Genomic DNA, 20835 nt, shown 5'->3' on the forward strand with positions numbered 1-20835 from the left:
ACGATAAAGATGAGGAAATCTGTGAGAATGAGAAAAAGTCGAATACCTGATAAAACCGTAATTGAAAGAGTTTATACTTAATATTTTGTCCTTTAAAAAAATTATCCATGGTTTTTTCAGTTGATACATGCTCTAGTAATCCATGTCTAAATGGAGGTATATGCACAGCAGATACCAGCGGATTCACGTGTATTTGTCCATCTGGATTCACAGGCAACCAATGTGAGACAACACAAAGTGAGTGAATACTAATAATATCCTGGATTTATAGCGCCTAATGTTGTGAATCCTCTCTAAGCGCTGAACAGTATTACCCCAGTAATTTTTAGTCGCGTGGAAGCGACTCTATAGTTCACTATGTCGGTCGGTTGGTCGGTCTGTCTGTCTGTCTGTCTGTCTGTCGGTCTGTCTGTCTGTCGGTCTGTCTGTCTGTCGGTCTGTCGGTCCAGTATCACTATGCGTTTTATCGCTTTCTGACCTTATCTTGATATCAGTTTAATCTAGCTAGGTCAATTTTTCACAGTATATTCCTTATGGCCAGGAATCAATGTGGTTATGTTTTCACGGTGCGCAATAAAAAATTACGCGGTCTACGCACGATTTAACGAAATCACGTTTGTAATCATATCTTCACAACCATGAATCACAATTAAATAAAATTTGGTACTCATAAATTTCAGGGCATAAATCATCATATGGCAATACAATTACGTGCGTAGCGCATGTAACGCATGCGTACGCGCGCTTAAAATTTTCAAAATTTATTTTCGATGAAATAAGAGTACGTTTCAGGCAATTTTAAGCGTTTACAAAATTGCCATGAGTGCGCATATTTTTGCGCGCGCACTGCGCGTTAAATGTTATTGCGCACTCTTTTTGCCCGATTTCTGTTTTCTTGACTTACTTTTCAACTCGAAATTACGTTATACGAGCACGTCAAAAGTGACAGGCTACGCACGTGTAAATTAAAAAAATATAAATGTTTTTAAACATTTCAACATTTTTAAACATGTTCAGTAATTTCGGTCAGTATAGTTCACTATGTCGGTCTGTCTGTCTGTCGGTCTGTCGGTCTGTCTGTCGGTCTGTCGGTCTGTCTGTCGGTCCGGTATCACTATGCATTGTAGCACGCGACTTAATGGCTGTTGACCTTGTTTTGGATCAAAGACGTATGGAAATACATTCCCATAATGCATCTAGTAATCAGCGCAAAGTTGTGTCTTGATCTTAACGGGTACCCATTTATACACCTGGGTGGAGAGAGACGAACGTAAGTAAAGTGTCTTGCTACGGATACAAGCAATGAATACATGTCTACGGTACCCGTTTCCATCGATTACAACAACTTCTTTTTTCAAACACTTAATAAATACGCGAGATCAGCAAGATTTATGTGTGCTTTTTCCATCCTGATTCTCGGGCGATCCCCGAAGAGAAATAACAGTACTCGTTTTCAATAAATGACAGCCCCTATGTGCACAAATTACACGTAGTGTAGTTTTCCTAGATATTTCAATATTTTTACTCATCCCTATTTAGATGTATACTTAATATCAATGATTCGAGCATGCCTTACCGGAAGGTAGGGTACCGGTAGCCTATAATGCTTAAGTGAGACTAGTTTTCCGTTTTATCTTTATATGTACGTAGAGATCACCCCACGTTTACAGTGTAAAAATATAATTATAGAAACAAATTGTGTAATCATATGTTAAGAAAGAACAAATTAATGATAGATTAAATGGTATTTTTAAATTTCTAGCATCTGCTGGATGTCCAGAAGGTTTTTGTTTGAACGGCGGTGTCTGTGATACTTCTTCAGAATCACCTACTTGCACGTGTCCAGTGGCATGGACAGGAAATAGCTGCGAAACAGGTATTTTTAATTACATTATCTTCAACGATACGATACAATCCCGCATGATAAAAAAACTCTATAATAATATTCTGTGACGTTTGGTACTGTTACCTCTCATAGAACATCCCCCAGTATAACAACAACGTGACATGGTATTAACAGATTAAATATAATGATTTTCATTACTTGTAATTTTGAATACCACAATGAATTAATTGATAGTTATGTTTATTTTTATCTGGTAAAACTAGTTCAGAAACATTATTACTTACGAAAACTGGAAAAGACCTTTCTACGTTTTACTTCCCGACAACTCCCAGTCCATTCAGCTGTAAATGAGTACCTGGTTGAAAATACTAGGGAGGATAAAGCCGGCGGCGTGGAAATGCCTAGGCTTAGTATAATGAGCTCCTAACAGCTCATTCCCCTACGTTCAGAATGAACACGTCGAAACTCATTACATTATATTGAGACTTTGTCAAAAAACATAATCAATTTCTATTTTAGATGTTAATGAGTGCGATAGTGGCCCTTGCCTAAATGGAGCTGCCTGCTTTCATGGCATTGGACAAAGTGTTTACCAGTGCGTATGCCAATCCGGGTTTTCTGGTACAAACTGTCAAATTGGTGGCCCTGATCAGACAACACCAACAGGTAAGGTATTGTTTTTGCTCGATTGCTTGCAATGTTCTGATGTATGTAATATCGATGAAAAATGTGAGGTTTCTCCATAAAATTAGTCTCCTTGTTCATAATGTAAATTAAAAACTTAATTGATATTTAACAAAGGCAAGTAATAAACCTAACTTTATTCTTAGCTTAATACTTTTATGTTGTTTCTAAAATGTAATTTTCTAAATAAATTCATTCTAAGATCCAATTATTATCCTTATAATGTCTTGGCTGTGATGGCACTGGTAGGAATTGTATGTAGAATTATAATCCAAAGTCATTATCTGAAACTTCACAGCACTTTTTCTGTCATAAATTCTCACATAAAGTTACTTTACACATTTTAAAATTTTTTTCATATTTCATGGTTATTTAAAAATGTCTGCGACGATATTTTACTCTCCGCTACCTTTATATAAACACCAATGCAGAAGGGGAAAAACAAGAATATACTAACACATTTTCATTCATTTTACATACAGTACCAACGCCTCAACCGACCACATTACAACCGACACCAGATCCGTGTTCTACAACAGTCTGCTTCAATGGTGGACTATGTGTGAACGGGAATTGCATTTGCCCACAGGGCTACAGTGGTCAAAATTGCGAAATAGGTAGGACTATGTATAATTTACAGATTCCCCATATCACCTGAAGGTAGAATTCACTTTCAGAAGAGGCTTGTGTATTTTCAAATTCTAGTACTGTAAATTAACAGTGACGGTGTAACTTAAATATCAATTAGAACAAGTCCAGTCGCCTAAAAAATATATATTTCAGTTAAATTTAGCTAAATAGATCTGAAGAACACAATGAAATAATGAATAGTGGTTTTGATGTCGTAAGATTATGTTCAGACTTAACATAAGTGTTTAATTCAGGAATTGGGTATAGTAGCATGTGCAGTTTATAACTAAAATAAAGTCTATGGATATATGGAACTAGTTGAGTGGAACCACAATTGTTTTAAAAGTAATAGTCTTTCTTTTTTAGATGAATGTGCCCAGTTAAATTGCCAAAACGGTGGTATGTGTGCGTTTGGCCGATGCGAGTGTCCATCTGGTTTCATTGGAACGTTTTGTGAAATTGGTAAGCATCAATTTAATTTTTATTTTCAGGCTTTCACTGCTTTAAATCATTTCATGGTTAATGTGGATATATATTTTATTACTGTATGTCGATGGCTGTTGTTATTTCTAACCTTTTTTTATATATAAAAGAATACATTTAATAATTGTAGTACCACAAATAAATACAATACATGAATACAATGTCAACTTTTGAAGTAGTTAATAATTCTAACATATATTTATTTTGTATTTTTGTAGATATATGTGCAGGTTTGAACTGTGGAAATGGTGCTACATGCCAGGCAGATGAGGAGGACAACTTTATGTGTGTATGCCCTGCTGGGTACAGTGGATCCGACTGTATGGTCGGTAAGTTATTAGTATGTCTAATACTACTGGTAAAGGTTACAGCAAAAATTGAATCGTTTTCACTAAACTTGTTTTTCCACTAGCCGAATCTGTACATTCATTCACACGAATCGAACGTTAATTAACTCTGATTGCTTGCCTTTTGCCTGCATCCATCGTTGGTGCTTACAGAGAAGTTATCCTCATCTTCCCACTTCCTCTTTCTCTGGGAGGATTTGTTACATTTGCAGACAACAAAATTGATTGGTTGGTTTATTTTGTTTCTATTTCGGCACCACTATTTGCATCACAAAGAGATGAAAATACAAATGTGATTATACAGCTTTGGATTCGCCTAGTGGAGAAAACATTATTCACATCACACTAACCGTTATTATTAGAGGGACGTAAAAAGGTAGAGATATCGCTTTTTTAGTACTCTATTAAATGCATGCTTCCATTTCGGTGACAGTTTTCCTACTTCGTAACTTTACTATCCTATGCATGCCAAATAGATGAGTGTGATGAGCTTAACTGTGAAAACGGTGCCCTCTGTGTTCAAAATGAGAATGGTGTTATGGAGTGTGAATGTCCTGCTGGTTATACGGGTGAAACTTGTTCTATGAGTAAGTAAAAGAATCTTTTCAAAGTGATTTATTGGAAGAATTTCAACCTACTGTAACCCTTTACTGCGCATGTCTGGGCAAAAGCTACTTTTTTTACAATTCTATTCATTTATGCATTTGTGCCTTCATAAATATATTTTAAAAACTGCTTTAAAGTTGATGGCATATATACAATTTTAAAATTTGTTGATTATCACAATTTCAAGTTTGTAAAGTAATTATAGACTATAGCTTGCATATCTCTTCAATCACCATATTAGGCGCATAGAATGCATTAATTAAATTATTATGGGCACAGCACAGCACTCTCAAAATTTAGCTTATCGTACAATAAATGAGTTTGAAGCAAAACACAATTTATAAAGATCTACCTTGTGATAGTTTCTGTCAATTTGTTAAAAACTATGACAAGGCAAAAACATGTTAATTTATTGATCAGTCACATTAATTGCAAATTTCAACTCAAGTTTCCATTAAATCTTCAATACAATTTAATCCTTAATGCAATCTTTAATTTAATCTTAAATGTAATAGTCAATTCTATATTCTATTCAAACTTTAATTTGATCTTAAATTCAATCTTTAATTTAATCTTAAATTCAATATTAAATTCAGTCTTTAGGTCAATCTTCAATACAATCTTCAATACAATCTTCAATTCGATCTTCAATTCAATCTTAAATTCAATCTTAAATTCAATCTTAAATTCAGTCTTTAGGTCAATCTTAAATTCAATCTAATACAGAAATTACTTGAATGTACTTTAAACTGGCTGATAATTAATTTGTTAATTTTTGAATTAAGTTGACGCTTGTTATGGATTTGCGTGCAATGGTGACTGTGCCGTCGATGTTAATGGTAACCCAGTATGCATCTGTCGACCAGGGTACAGCGGCGGTAACTGTACAACCAGTAAGTTCTGGTTATAATAGTAATCTAAAATGCATACTTAAAAAAACAAATTGTAATTAAAACGTTTTTCTAGTGAATTCATTTTGAAGAAAAGATGCAAAAAAACTGTATATTCACCAGAACCAAACCTACACAATAATACACCTGCAACAAGAATCACTGCCACTGGGCCACCATCACTTAGCCAAAACGTTACCAACACTAAACCCACCACCACAAGTAACGATAAATAAGACCTCACGATTAACTCACCAATAGCACCACTTTTAAACTTATGTATGTATTTTTATGTAACTTTAAATAATGTATCGATTTGAAAATGGTAATGATAATACTTTCCAGATTATCTTGGTTGGGATGTATTCCTTTTATTCCATATTCTTTTATCTTTACAGTTTTTCACAGATTTTAAAAAATATTCTATTTTCCTTAGGCGTATGTGATGGAGTTGTTTGTGGAGATGGATTTACATGTGAAATTGACAGCAGCGGAAATGCGTATTGCGATGAAGACGGTAAGAAGATAATCTCAATAAATATTTAGATATTTATTTTTGATTTTTACAAAATGTTACAACATTATTTTGTTGCTGATTACAAAAAAATCAAAGATTACCGTAATTCATTTACACACAGCATACATTTTATTATTATTATTATTATTAGAGACATGCTTCAATAATACATTTCCTAAATGTATCAACACATTTCTTTGTATCTTTCTGGGATCCTACCTTCTTCCTCCCCGTCCCCAGATTTATTGTTATTTGTATATGTTATTCCTTATTTATTCCATTATTGTTTCAATCTTAAAAGGAAGTAAATAAATGCTATTTTGAATTTAATCGAAATTGAATTTGTTCGTCATATTCAAAAAGTGTTGCTTGAGAAAGCCAAATTGGAGGTAATACACTGTGACTAGGACATAACTGTAGTAAAATAAAACATATTATTATAATTCCATTCGTAGAGGTAGAACCAGAGTGTGATGAATTATCATGTGGACCTGGAGTGTGTGTCAGAGATGCTGTCACTGGGGTTGCTGCATGCAGTTGCCCTCTAGGATACTTTGGTCCAAGCTGTGAAAGAAGTAAGTTTCGTTTTTTAATCATTCTAATAAAATAACAAAATTACTATGAAATAACACAAAAATTACCAAAACTAGGCTTACTTAAATTAATTACTAATACAACATAACCAATTCTTCTTTTATATTTATACATTTCTGTTTATGTTGTTCTCTTTCTAATATAAACCTAAATTAATAAATTTAATATTTTGTAAAAAATAAGTTGTACAACCATATTGTTTTTATTAAGACGTTAGTTTTTCTAAAAAAAATTTTCTGAATTTATAAAATGATATTCGTAAGTAACATGCGTGCAAATTTGAGGTTTTGGTAAATATATCTTAATACTAAACGTCGTATGTAAGAGGCTAATATCTTTGGCGCTTATAACATGCTTCTATTAACGAAACATTAACATTATCAGGTGGTTGTGAGAATTATATTTGCATAAATGGTAACTGTAGCATTAACAATGACGGCAATGCAGAATGTGTGTGTAAATCTGGCTATAATGGAAGTTACTGTGGGAACAGTGAGTTATAGTTTGCATCTTACATTTTTAGAGAACCATAGGCCTACTATGGCACTTAAAACAGTGGTTGACCAGTGGTCAATGGTTATTTTAACATAGTGTGTCGCATAACTCTCGCTACTACGTATACGGTACGTATGATCTGTAAGGCTTAGGGCCACGATTCACGCTTAACACCTGGGTCTACGTAGCAGAATAAGGGTATGTTTATGAGCTGTTTTTTTGGGAGAAAGGTTGCCTTACAAATCTCACAAACTAACAAACCATATATAATCAAATTCAATAAATGAATAGAATTACCATAACACAGTTTAACACAAGTATTTATTAACATTTCTACTACGAGGTAACTTAGCAGCTGTAGTACAGCAGTACTACATCAGTAGAGCTTACTTGGATAAGCATAATATAGCACGTTTTTCTGTAGAATATATATTGCTGTACATTGTACAGTAGAATTAATTATATTTCCAATTGAATTGTAGAAAACCAAAACCACCATGCATTTTAATCACTATAATATTTTAATAATAATGATATCATCAGGTACCTGTGACAATAAATTCTGCATAAATGGCGACTGTTACGTCGATATGAACGGGAACCCGCAATGTCCATGTCCAGACGGTTACACAGGACTTGATTGCCAAACTCGTACGTATAAATGCATCACATCTTTTAAAATAATTCCACTAAGCACTGTGTTTATGAAATCAAACCCATTTACCTATGCATTATGCCTCTCCCATAGAGGTAAAATGATTCCAGTGAATCCATTTTAAAAAATACAAATATTATATTGACACAACCTAAATTCAGAAATGACTAATTCTTCCATCAATTCTAATTTAATTGACGTTAATTGTGTTACATATCTATACTTATTTTAGCTACTACATGTGCGGATATTACATGCTACAACGGCGGCGTATGTATTGCTTCAGAAGATTACGCTAGATGTGATTGCCCAGAAGGATTCACTGGTGACACGTGTCTCGATAGTAAGTAATTTAATTGCAACTAAAGCAACGCTAATGACGTCGTCCATCGAGGGTAGAAAACCCGAGAACTAGATGGCATTATAGACGAGTATGTTATAAGAATGTGTCTAAATAATAATAATATTTATTTAATTTTCTTTTGAAAATGGTCAATTTTTTTGTTTTTCTAAACGTCTAAGAAATACGTAAATAGGTAAGTAAGTAAAATAAATGTTCACTAATGCTTGCATTTCAATCTTAGTTGACGTTGATGAAGATAACTGTACAAATATCACTTGTAACAATGGCGGTGAATGTCGTATGGAGACAGATGGTGAAGCTAGGTGTTATTGTACAGAGGGTTACACCGGGGAATATTGTGACGATCGTAAGTAATAAAAATCATTAACACTAATATATTTGTTTTAAAAATAAGGTTTTACAGTTTTCATAGTTTAACTCATTTCTTTCTGTTATTAATTTGACAAACATTCAAATCAACAATTGCAAAAGAAAACAAAATCTTATGATACAGTACCCTACAGCTGTTGAATAATTGGCATTTTTGGTTCGTTATTTTTGTTAGCGCCCTCTATATTGATATATGAATGTGGATGAATTTATAATTATTATTGTAATTATAGAATTTAAACTTTCAGTAGAATAATATTTTGTAAGAAAATTAAATAGAGTTCAGTTTCCGTCATATTTGTTTTGAATTTTAAAAGTTGAAGTGCCCCCTCTATATCGTCACACATTTTGGTTCACGTTAACTGTTGAGCGCCCTCTATATCGACACAAATTCAGTTCAACTTTTTATTGTAATAATAAAGTTTAGAGGTAAAAACCTAATAAAAAATATGGATACTAACATTATTTCGACTTCAAAATATTTTCAAATTAAAGGAGATATAATTCACAATTAAGAAGACACAGTTTTTTTACAATTTTAATAATTTTAATTATGACCGTTTGAAGCTACGATAAAAAATCATAATCCGTGGTATTGGTAGAGCAAAATGAATAATAATAAAACGCCGAATAGTTATCATTGTTATTCTCATGTATTCTATTTCAGCTATTGTTGTTGATGCATGTACTGGATACAACTGTAATGCAGGAGTGTGCTCAGTGAATTCATTTGGTGCACCTACATGCAGATGTCCAGACGGCTACTATGGAGACAGTTGTGAAGGATGTAAATCAATCAATACATTTTATAAATAGATCAATAAATCAATTTGATATAATAATTATAACTGTTTAATATCTGGTATACTGGGTTAAACCATTGTGCTACCTTGTTTAATGTTTTCGCGAAATGAAATTTGACTAGAGATGTATGGTTTTATCAGATATAAACAAATCTGGCACAACGCCAATATCTACATTTTACTACAGCCGTATTCGACTGAGCTATTTTGCGCAAGTGTTTGTATATTACCAGTTGAATACGCTCTTTAATAGATGCCGATGCATGTGTTTCATTTTCTAACTTCCTCTGCAATAGAAGCTACAGTAATGTTTATTGGTGTATATAACATAACATTGCTTTCTTTATGTTTACAGATATATGTGACCTTATTAGTTGTAACACGGGAACCTGTTTAGTATTAGGACCATCCACAGTAGAATGTATGTGTACAGCTGGTTATATTGGAGATAGGTGTGACACATGTAAGTAAACAAAATTCTAAACTACTTGGTATAGAGACCCTCTCATTTGTAATTTCATGACAATTGATTCGGTTTCTTGGCGTTAGGCAAAAGTTATCGAATGTGTAGACCTAAACGCGAAGAAGATATCAAAGAAAAGAAGTATAAACTTTGATTTTGATTAAATGTATTGTTTATCACTGCCTTTGAAAAGTATACCGCATATTACAGAAATGTCCGTTTATATGACTTCGCTTGACATTTGGAGAGGTGACCCACAAAAAAAAAAGTAATATACTTCATACCTATATTCCGGTTATTTATACCTTGAATGGTTGCCTTAGTGGTTCCACCAGTTCAATAATGCGTTTACACAGATGGTCATAGCTTTCTTTCAATTCTAATTATAGATGTATGTGGTAATTACAACTGCAATGGAGGCACCTGTACAGCTGATAGCAATAATCTTCCAACTTGTGAATGTCCAGCTGGCTATACTGGCGACAGTTGTGAATTTAGTAAGTTTAGCCTCCTTTAGTGTTAGTTCATTACTGAGCCTAATTATAATCGTAACTTACAGTAAGTGTCATGTATATAATCATAACTTAAATATATTTGGAAACGCTGTCTTTACGAGTCATAACTATAATTAAATTCATGATTACATCATACACCATAGATGATGTGTAAACATTTATTTTGAAAAAATAGTGACTTCTTCCTTAATCATGACAAATTTAACAAGATGTATTATCTCCTCCTATTCCTTTTAACTCTCTTTATTCAAGTTTAAAGGAGATATACCATTTGATATTTCGTTCCCTAACTCTACCGATCCCAAAAACAAAACGGTAAAGTTTAATAATATTTTTGTTGACAGGTTCCTGTGTCAATGTTAACTGCAACGGTGGTACATGTACTCTAACTAGTCAAGGAGAAGCAATATGTTTTTGTCCAGATGGATATTTACCTGAAGATAACTGTCTCTCATGTAAGTTATTCTAATTTATATGTGTTGTAAAATGTATCTTGCATATCGTGTGTACTGTTTTGTAAGAACCTGTATCATTAGTATTTATTAGTCAACATTAAGATGCTCATCTCACAAGGTTAAAACTGTTACCGAATCAGTAATATACAAACGCATTAAAGCATTAGATACAATTTCATAATAAATGTATCAATAATCTAAGTCATGTTTTCTAATCCAGAATTAACAACAACATTATAAATTAAGATTTAGATGGATAAACATGCTATAATAGTATTGTATGTATGTACATAATGAATGTATTTTGATTTAATAAAAGCCAACATTTTCAAAAAAATACTTTAAATATACCGAAAGAATTATTGCTTCGTGTATTTTATCCCACATACATCATTTGGAAAATATAATTTTCTACCAATGTTATAATATCTTTCAGCTGTATGTACAAACTTCAACTGTAATGGAGAACCTTGTTTTTTGGTCAATGGAGAAGCAGAATGCCAGTGTCCAAACGGATACTCGGGCTTAAACTGTGAAATCAGTATGTATTCTTAAATGATACGTATTATATAACACCTAAATAAATTCCTGTCATTCGAATGGACGATTAGTAGTACGCACCATTTAAATAGTACTTTTTGTCTCGATTTTCGCGTACCATTTGTGAAAATATAACGTTTTATCATTCACCTCATGCCATTATTTGTACCATTCCACGTACCATTCCACTCATAATTTGTATAATATTCACTTACAGTCAACCTTCCCATAAACATTCCTCTTGTTCTGAAAGTTTTAGTCGCGTGGACGCGACTCAATAGTTCATTATGTCGGTCGGTCAGTCGGTCTGTCTGTCGGTCCGGTATCACTATGCGTTGTATCGCTTTTCTGTACTTTTTGAACTGTTTTGATGTACATTACTTTTTGAAAGTTCATTTTTTTCTGAGAGCACGCGATTTATGGCTGTTGGCCTTGTTAATGAAAAGTTTACGAAAGTATTAAATAATATATTATTTTATTTAAATACAACACTACTATTTTATTGTTAGCTTTTCAATTGATGTGTTTTTAACAAAATAATCTTCTAAACAACAACCATTACATACATATCAAGTGATACAAGATCAGGAGAAGATTATAAAATAAAATAATTTTTCTAGAGCTATACTGATGACAATCCACTTAACTATTAATGTCTCATAACCACGCTCCATATTGTACATACCATATCTTTCTACTGTACGTTGTTGGAGATCATTGTATCAAGTATCTTAAAGTGTAGTGTAAGCAAGCCAGTGTATGGAAACAAAGAATATATATCACAAGAATGAGTATTCCGCGATTTTTGCATGAGAAATTTGTAACAGAGAGCTCTAGTGAGTGATGCCCGCCCTCATAAGGGCGGATGTATACATACTAAATAATACTTGATTTAATAGATATTATACATGTCACATTAAATAGAATTATGATAATAGTTTTTGCAATTGTAAACTATTTTATAATACATATTTATTAACAAATAGTGTACATTCACTTTTACAGACAATTACTTACTAACATGCTAAGTTAGTTCACAAAAAAGGCCTAACACAGCAACACCAAAAGTCAACGAATCGTTACTCAGCACGGCCTATTCTTTACCATTGCCCGTGTACTACTCTACGCCCGGTAAATTAAGTATTGTTTTTATGATATAAATTAGTATAAGATACATGTTATTAATAGGAAAAAATGTTAAATGTCATTAACATTTATTTGTTTTACCAGAAACAAGTTAAATATAGGAATATTATTAAACTATCCTACGTGAAAACGCGTAAACACCAACACGCCCGGTCACGCTATCGTAGCGCCCGGTTGATAAAGCAAACTGTTTATACGGCAGTTTTTACTAAATAAATTGCATAAAACGAACAATTAAATATCTAAATAGTATTTAACATGATGTTAGCATGTAGTTGATAACATTTTTTATCATGAAAATACTACCGGTGGTCCAGCCTTTGATTAGTGAAACCGTCACAAAAAGTTGTATACATCCCAGATACATCCACACTTATGGCGGCGCCCTACCTCATGGACAATATTACTGTTACAGGGAAAATCGCGGAATACTCATTCTTGTGATATATATTCTTTGATGGAAATACGTATAATGTCTTACAATCTGTTACTACATACAAAATGAGATGAAATATTGAAACATATATCTTAAAATTGCTACAGCATGTACAGTAGATGACACATTTATTTTATTTAAAGCTCCTTGCTCTGGTGTTAATTGTAATGCTGGAACTTGTGGCATAATAGAAAACGGAGTCGCAGTGTGTAATTGTAACGCGGGATATTCTGGACAGTATTGCAATATAACTGCAGGTATTCTTATTTCTAATCACATTCAAATTTAGGTTTTAATGGTTATGATTTAAAAAAATTAAAATCTGACACAATGACTACATAAATTTAAATAAAGACACTTTGTTAACATCGTTTTCCATTTTCCTTTGATTTTCCAGGTAGCTGTGAAAATGTTAACTGTAATTCAGGTGTTTGCTTTCTTGTAAATGGTTCACCTCTGTGTGAATGCCCACCTGGGTATTCGGGAACAAACTGTGAAATTAGTAAGTACGAAATAACTAACGAAATAATACAAGACATTCAGACTGGCTTCTAGAAAACTGTTAGCATAACCTATTTGATAAATGAATTAAATAGCTTAATACAATAATAAATAAACTAATCTAACCAACCATTGTCGACCAAGGATATTATCAAATTATACGTACATTTATATGTACCGTTTACCGTATGTAAATTATTTTCGATAATCTTTCTCGTCTGGAGCCACCCATGGTTTTTTTAAGCGTTTTGAAGTAGTTCTATTTTTGATTCATCATTTATGTTCTTTCCCACACAGCACCTTGTACAAATTATGCATGCTTCAATGGAGTCTGTTTGATAACCAGTGGTGGTGATGGTTTTTGCAATTGTTTCACTGGATATACTGGAGACGACTGCAGTCAAACAACTTGTAAGTTGTAATTACTGTTTTAAGTAAAATCACTTTATGTTTGTCAGTGTAGTGTGGAGTTGCGGTATCCGAGTAGTTGTTAATATTAATAGTATTACCAAGCATGCGTGTTGTCAACATATGTCACTCACTGTGTACGTATTCATTTTCAGCTCAAATGTTACCGATGCATCTATGCCTAATCAAATTTCTAATTTGTTGTTATTAATCTAGCTGACTGCTCAACATTGAACTGTCAAAACGGTGGTATATGCTCAGACTCCACTGGTCAGACTGTCTGCGTATGTCCGTCTGGGTACACAGGCAGTTTATGTGAAATAGGTACGTAATGTTTCATTACGTGTGTTATTTATTTAATCAAGATGTATTCTTCACAAGATAAAATATAAACTTTCATTTAGGAAATGGTAACTTGTTATAAACAAAATTCTCACTTTGTATAAATGTTTACTTTTGTATTATGCTTAAGATGATTGTATTAACAATGTTGCTCAATGTAGCTCAATGTAGCTCAATGTAGCTCAATGTAGCTCAATGTAGCTCAATGTAGCTCAATGTAGCTCAATGTAGCTCACAATGTAGCTCCTGTATTTCATTTAAACCCATAATTCTTATACAAATACATGCTTGCAAATAATGTTTATTAACATTATGTAATTACTTTAGCTGACTGTTCAGGAATAAACTGTCAGAATGGTGGGGTGTGTAGTTTAGATGTGAACAATCAGGCTATGTGTACATGTCCAACTGGCTATGGCGGAAATCTATGCGAAATGGGTATGTAATGTTACTTATACGCATATTAACAGTGATGACATCTTGATATTGATAATGCAAGCAACCAGATGCCTTGATTTGATTTTACAATGAGATGCTAATGAACGTAAACTAAAACTGACTAAACCAAAATCTTTATGGTTTTAGATCATGTTTTTTATCTATTTTTTACACTTTTTAATCCACAGAAACTGGAATTGAGACCTGTCTGACTGTGACTTGTCAAAATGGAGGAACATGTTTTACGTCACAGGCAACGGGTGGTGCCCTCTGCATTTGTAACACTGGTTATAGCGGAGATCGATGTGAAATAGGTATGTAAATAGGCCTAGTGTTGTAATAATATTAAGCACTAAGAATCTTACAGATATTATTTGGCAAAATGCATGAGATCAACAGAGTGCAGGCTATTTTGTACTTCTGCTCATATTAAAGATACATTTAACTCGAGATGTTAATAAGCTTTTTTTCGACAATGTTTCTATATCAATAATTATAGTATGTTTTTACTTACAAAAATACAAAAAAAACAAAATACACAAGAAGTTGAACATTGTGGATAAAGAAACAAACACTGACTTAACATGTAATGCATATTTTACATTTTGCCAAGTAACAATGTTGTTGATAATTGTCATTTAGAACCGGTTTAAATAATAGTTACATTGTGCCTCCCACCAATACCATAGTCAATTGACATGATATTTCTGTCTAAACAATAATTCATACTCTTGTACTAATACAGTATAACACAATGCTGGACATAAATTGGAAACATTTTCAATCAACATATTTTTGTTCATTCAAAGGTACATGTAGTTGTCAAAATGGAGGACAGTGTGTACAATCTACAGACGGTACAACTGAATGTAATTGCCCCACTGGCTATTCTGGGGACAATTGCGAAATAGTAGGTGAGTGAGATAAACACCTTACATAAATTTCATAATTTAAATTCCAACATGAATTTTTTTTCTCTGTTTTTGTTCTGTTTTTCATAATAATTATTAATTTTTTTAAGATGGAGGCATTTGTTTTGGGAATGTGTGTTTTAATGGTGGTGTTTGTACGCCATCCGGTACCTGGTACATGTGCGCATGCCCGATGGGATTTTCTGGATTTAATTGTGAAACCCGTGAGTATTTGAAAACTAAGCATTATTTCGTTGATGCATTGCCTATTCATTTCCTGTGCATTAGCTTTTAAATTAGACTAATTTAAACCGAAGATTAACAATATTAGTTTTATTAACATTGTATTTTTTCAGCTGAAAGTGATCCATGCTTAAGTAACCCATGCATAAATGGCGGTACGTGCAGCACAGAAAATTCTAACTACGCCTGCACCTGTCCTGCAGAATACTCGGGCACAAATTGTGAAATCTTCTCACCAGGTAAGACAATACACCATACTAAAACTATCTTAGAACTTTCAGGTGCTAAAAGGTGTTTAAATTTATTAGAAAATCAGCGTCAGATTTGGATTTTAAAATTAGGAAACCTTCAATAGGTAGACCTAATAAACTGTTTTTTTACTTTTGATGTGAAGAGCAAAATGCACTCGAATAACCGATCTTTATATATTTATCGAATTGTGTGTTGTACGATAACGTCTAATCTTTTAGGTTATTGTCCTGCAATTTGGTATATAGGTTTCAAGAAAATCGAAAATCGTTGAAAAAAATCTGTATCTTCAATATAGGTCGAAAAAGTAAATTTTGCGCCCTCCATTGCTTTCTGAATTTTGCAATGTATTAATGTTCAGTTGTTAAATCTTGTATTTTGTTACAGGAACGGGCCTGTGCAGTACCGCCCCGTGCATGAATGGGGGTGTATGTACACCATCGGGTAACTGGTATCTATGCTCGTGTGCACCAGGGTTCAGTGGGCCTACATGCGACTCATCAAGTAAGATGTTACAGTAATAATCAATCACATATTGTACATTATATAACACCTATATAAATTCCTGTCATTTGATTGGACGAATGTGGGTCACATGGCGTGCAATAGTACGCACTATTCAACGATCGTTAAATAGTACTTTTTGAAACATTTTTGTGTACCAAAAAAAAACGTCTAGATGTTATATAAAACAAATAATGAATGTTTTGTATTCGTGTAATTTGCCTCGTTGATATAACCTTTCATCATTCACCAAGTGCCATTATTTGTACCATTGCACTCATAAACATTCATTATTTGTATAATATTTAACCTCTTTCTTGCTAAACACTGACTGATGATTAACTATGACTATGGAAATCGGCGTTTGTCTGTTGAGTATTAGCAGCCTTATTAAATGTCAATATCCAAAACATTGTTTGATTATTGATAAATTGATATTATTATGTGATTAAGGCAAAAACTGAGGCCTTATTATCAAACTAGTTATGTTTGAACTTTGTCATCTAAGATTTAAGCAAATAAGCGTAAACATCATTTGATCATTATTTTGAAAACTGAAATAAGTAAGATCTTTGATTTAAAACACAAATTTAAATTGATTTTATTGATGTTCAAGTCTACTGCATTTTTCATCCGTACCATTAATTACTCGACAATAATCCCAGTGTGTATTGAAAATCGTAACAAACATGTGTTTTAACAGGTTCGACTCCTTGTGATCCAAGCCCTTGTCAAAATGGAGGTACATGTTCTATTTCCGGGTCAACGTACGTTTGTGCATGTGCGTTCGGATATGAGGGAAATACTTGCGGACAAGGTAAATCTCAAAAAATGGCTCTTGAAATATTGTATTATTTTTTTCATTTGGAATAAGATCACGTACAGGGAACATTTAGCTGTGCAAACATACAAACACAAACCAACTTTTTACGATATTCCAGAGCATTCGATGTTATTTATATTTTAATGAAATGTAAACAGTTATAGCATTTTCTGTCCAAATTGTAGTTAGAGCTGTAACCAGAGTAATGAAACATCGTCATAATTAAAACACTTTATACTACAAATCGTACAAAAATATGCTATGATAATCAATATTTAACAGTTTACATTGTCTTTTAATGCATTTAGTATCATCGAATCTATGCTCAAACAACCCCTGCTTATCAGGTGGAATATGTATGCTTTCTGGCAACTATTATTTCTGTGATTGCCCCAACCCTGAAGTCCAACAAGGTTTCAACTGTGAAGACGGTAAGTTATAATTTCAGAACATCATTTTTGTATTAAGCAAGCATATCGTGACAGTGTATAGTAAATAAAAATAATGTTAAAACTTCATTTACCGTTTAATGCTTTATTGGAAGTTATTGTACGTTATTGTATTTCTTTTCTTTCTAGTAAATAAATTTAATCAAATGAAGATTCGCATCGAATCCATGTTTGAAACAAAAGTTGCAGTTCGTATCATGCTCATATTTATTTATCATGACGTGCGATGTGATGTCGTTTGGGTTGGATCCATTTTCGTAACACATTTTTTTGTATTTATAGTATCTGGAAACTGTGCGGGTGTGACGTGTTTGTTTGGTTCATTATGTATGAACGGCGACTGTTCCTGTCCTCAAGCATGCACAGATGAGATAGCAATAGTATGTGGAAGTGATGGCGTTTCATACTCCAACGGTTGTTTTTTGGACTACGCAAGCTGTACTGGACAAATCACAATCACAATAGTAAATACTGGTGAATGCCAAAATGAAAATGGTAAGGAAAATATCGGAAAATAGAAGAAATAACATAATAATTAGATGTCAGAACTTCTACTTCGTAACTATAACACAACTTTTATTTAGATGGTAAAATAAATAAAGAAATTAATAAATAAATAAAAAGTGCTATTTAATTGTGAAAATGAATGATTCTAATGCACGTCCAGCTTTATGTAAAACATTTTCCTCACAGGGCGGCTTTTAAGACTGAATCCTTAAAAAGTAGTATAAGAAAATACAACAAACAGAAAAACAACCTTGGAAATACGAATAAAATGTTATGGATTTAATATAGCACAAACATCTGAACCATTTAAAAAATATAATTATTCAATAAAAAAAATGTTTAATTTGACTTTTTTTCAGTAAGTCCATCGTGCTCCAATAATCCATGTCAAAACAATGGCGTGTGCATACCATCTGGAAACGCGTATTACTGTGAGTGTCCTTCCTCGTACACGGGGTACAACTGTGAAACACCGGCAGTTTAAATTGTAAGTATGATTTTACTGCAGCAGAAAAAAATAACAATTACACTTATTTTAATGTTTTCGGACGATTTATTAAAGATGTATTGTCCCCCAAAAACATGAAAAATGAAGATTAATAAAATCGGACTTTAAATAAATGCCATTTTGCAGTTTTGATAAAGTTGAATTACATTTTTTCAGGTAAATACTATTTTTCGATCCAGTGTTTGATCAAAGTGAATAACTATTATGTGACATTAAAATGGCATATTCCAAAAAAGAGATTGTTTTAAACCAACCTATGTGACTGATTACTGAACCATAAATTATTTACCTTTACCTCGACCTTTCTACTACTTTCCCGTCTGGCTAGATTTACTAAACATAAATAATAATTAACTCGGCTATAAGTAAAACTGAATGATAAACGGACTAAAATTATAATTGTACAGTAAAAATTATCAACAATAATATTCAAAATTAAATTAATATACATATTTTAAATTTAATTACAAAACAGTAACACTTTTTTTCTTTCATATAATCGGTTTCATCTAAGATGATGGTGCTCTCTTTCATCTGTTAATCAAACTATTACACCTTGAAGATATGCAAGACTAACATGCAAGATAAAAGTTGTTATTCAGCTAATTATCAGCTTATTGTTATTGTTTATAACAAATAAAATAAGCATAATTTGGAAATACATTACAGATATCTTTATGCTAGTTTATTATGATAATAATTAGAATTAAAAGTGGTTATAAATGAAGAACATTTCAAAATAGATAAATTCTATACCATAGGCTTATTTAAATCTGTAAAAAATCTAAGCGCTTTGAATGATTGTAATTTGTAATTACATGATTTGAACTATTTTCTATACTCATTTTTTATTATTTATACTTCATGATAATTGTATTATAACTTTAGTTTGTAGCTACATTAATTATTTATAAATAAAACTATAATATAGTAAGTTTAAAAAAAACGTTGAAAGTTTTAAGCAGTTAACGCTCCTGTAAAAAAAAGACCGAGTACCATACTTTTGATGTGCAGATTGAGGGCGTACCATTTCTTTAATACTTACTATTTATTGAGGGCGTATTGTAAGTTGCTTACCTTAATTTTCACAAGTGGCTGTTACGAATTGGCAGATTTCTTGAAACGAGCAATGTAAATACGAAAACGGTATAGGCATTGATACTTTCTCCTTTAAAACTCCGTAATTGGATTTTATGGAAATTTACCAACAGAAAGCCTTCTGTAGGCCTAACCATTGTTGGTTACGGATCGCTGATTTGGGTTGCTTTTGATCATTTCAAGATGTCTACTGACTTGAGTATTACGATGATAAATACAATATTAGATTGTTCTTACAAGAAATGTGTCTATTACTCTTAACAGAACATCAAGTATGTATTTTTAGGTAAATATAATAAGATTTTAATGATCTTTTTGATACTAAACATGTTAAAGTAAGACAGCCAATATAGGCCTACACAGATGAAAACATAGAGCCCACATAGGCCTAAAACTATGTTCTTCCAAATAAAGATGTTTTAGATAGTGTAATTAATAATGTATATAGCATGTAATTTTAAATACGTTTTTATGACCGCCACTACTATGTTCAAAGCATATTTTAACGATATGCTGCCGGGTTTTTCCAACCATAATAAAGGTATATATTATTTTGAATTATCCAAAACTTTCAACACGCTACACTTTATTGTATATACAATTTAAAATATGCATAAATCAGTATTAATATATATTCAAACAGTAGTAGTAATAATAGTAAAATAATTGTTTTTTATTGTTTAGGTAAAAACAAACTGAAATGTGTATGCTCATGTTTCTGTATCATTATTGACTTTACTGATTCATTACCAATTTTATTTGTAATCATCATTATTTATAACCCTTTTTTACTAATTCCAATAAATGAATTGATCTAGTAATTGTCTGTAAAGCTGTTTTTTATTTAATTCTTTACTATATAAGACTGATTGGGACCTACTATTAGGCCTATACATTTAATTAAATTAAACTAGTGTTTGTTTCACTTAATTATTCATCAGCTATACTTTCTCAAAACAACACTAAAAAGAGCTACAGTATATCCGGTTTTTGAGTACTGATAATTCAGGGGTTGA

General features: G+C 32.4%; 1 protein-coding gene across 1 annotated transcript; it reads left to right on the top strand.

Moving 5' to 3' along the window:
- Positions 1-107: 107 nt before the first annotated feature.
- LOC140055524 (uncharacterized) lies at positions 108-20619 on the top strand. The gene is made up of 34 exons (XM_072100864.1): positions 108-237; positions 1763-1876; positions 2366-2512; positions 3013-3147; positions 3527-3622; positions 3862-3972; positions 4467-4577; positions 5382-5489; positions 5923-6003; positions 6459-6578; positions 6982-7089; positions 7636-7743; positions 7980-8090; positions 8332-8457; positions 9148-9267; positions 9639-9746; positions 10136-10243; positions 10606-10716; positions 11153-11257; positions 12982-13095; positions 13236-13340; positions 13637-13750; positions 13964-14071; positions 14417-14527; positions 14716-14841; positions 15337-15441; positions 15549-15662; positions 15795-15920; positions 16318-16434; positions 17138-17251; positions 17566-17688; positions 17989-18201; positions 18573-18700; positions 19236-20619. The coding sequence occupies exons 1-33, from the start codon at positions 108-110 to the stop codon at positions 18695-18697; spliced, it is 3873 nt and encodes a 1290-aa protein (XP_071956965.1). The 3' UTR covers positions 18698-18700; positions 19236-20619.
- The last annotated feature ends 216 nt before the right edge of the window (positions 20620-20835 follow it).

The sequence above is a fragment of the Antedon mediterranea genome, chromosome 7 (assembly GCF_964355755.1).
Source record: "Antedon mediterranea chromosome 7, ecAntMedi1.1, whole genome shotgun sequence".
Taxonomy (NCBI): Eukaryota; Metazoa; Echinodermata; class Crinoidea; order Comatulida; family Antedonidae; genus Antedon; species Antedon mediterranea.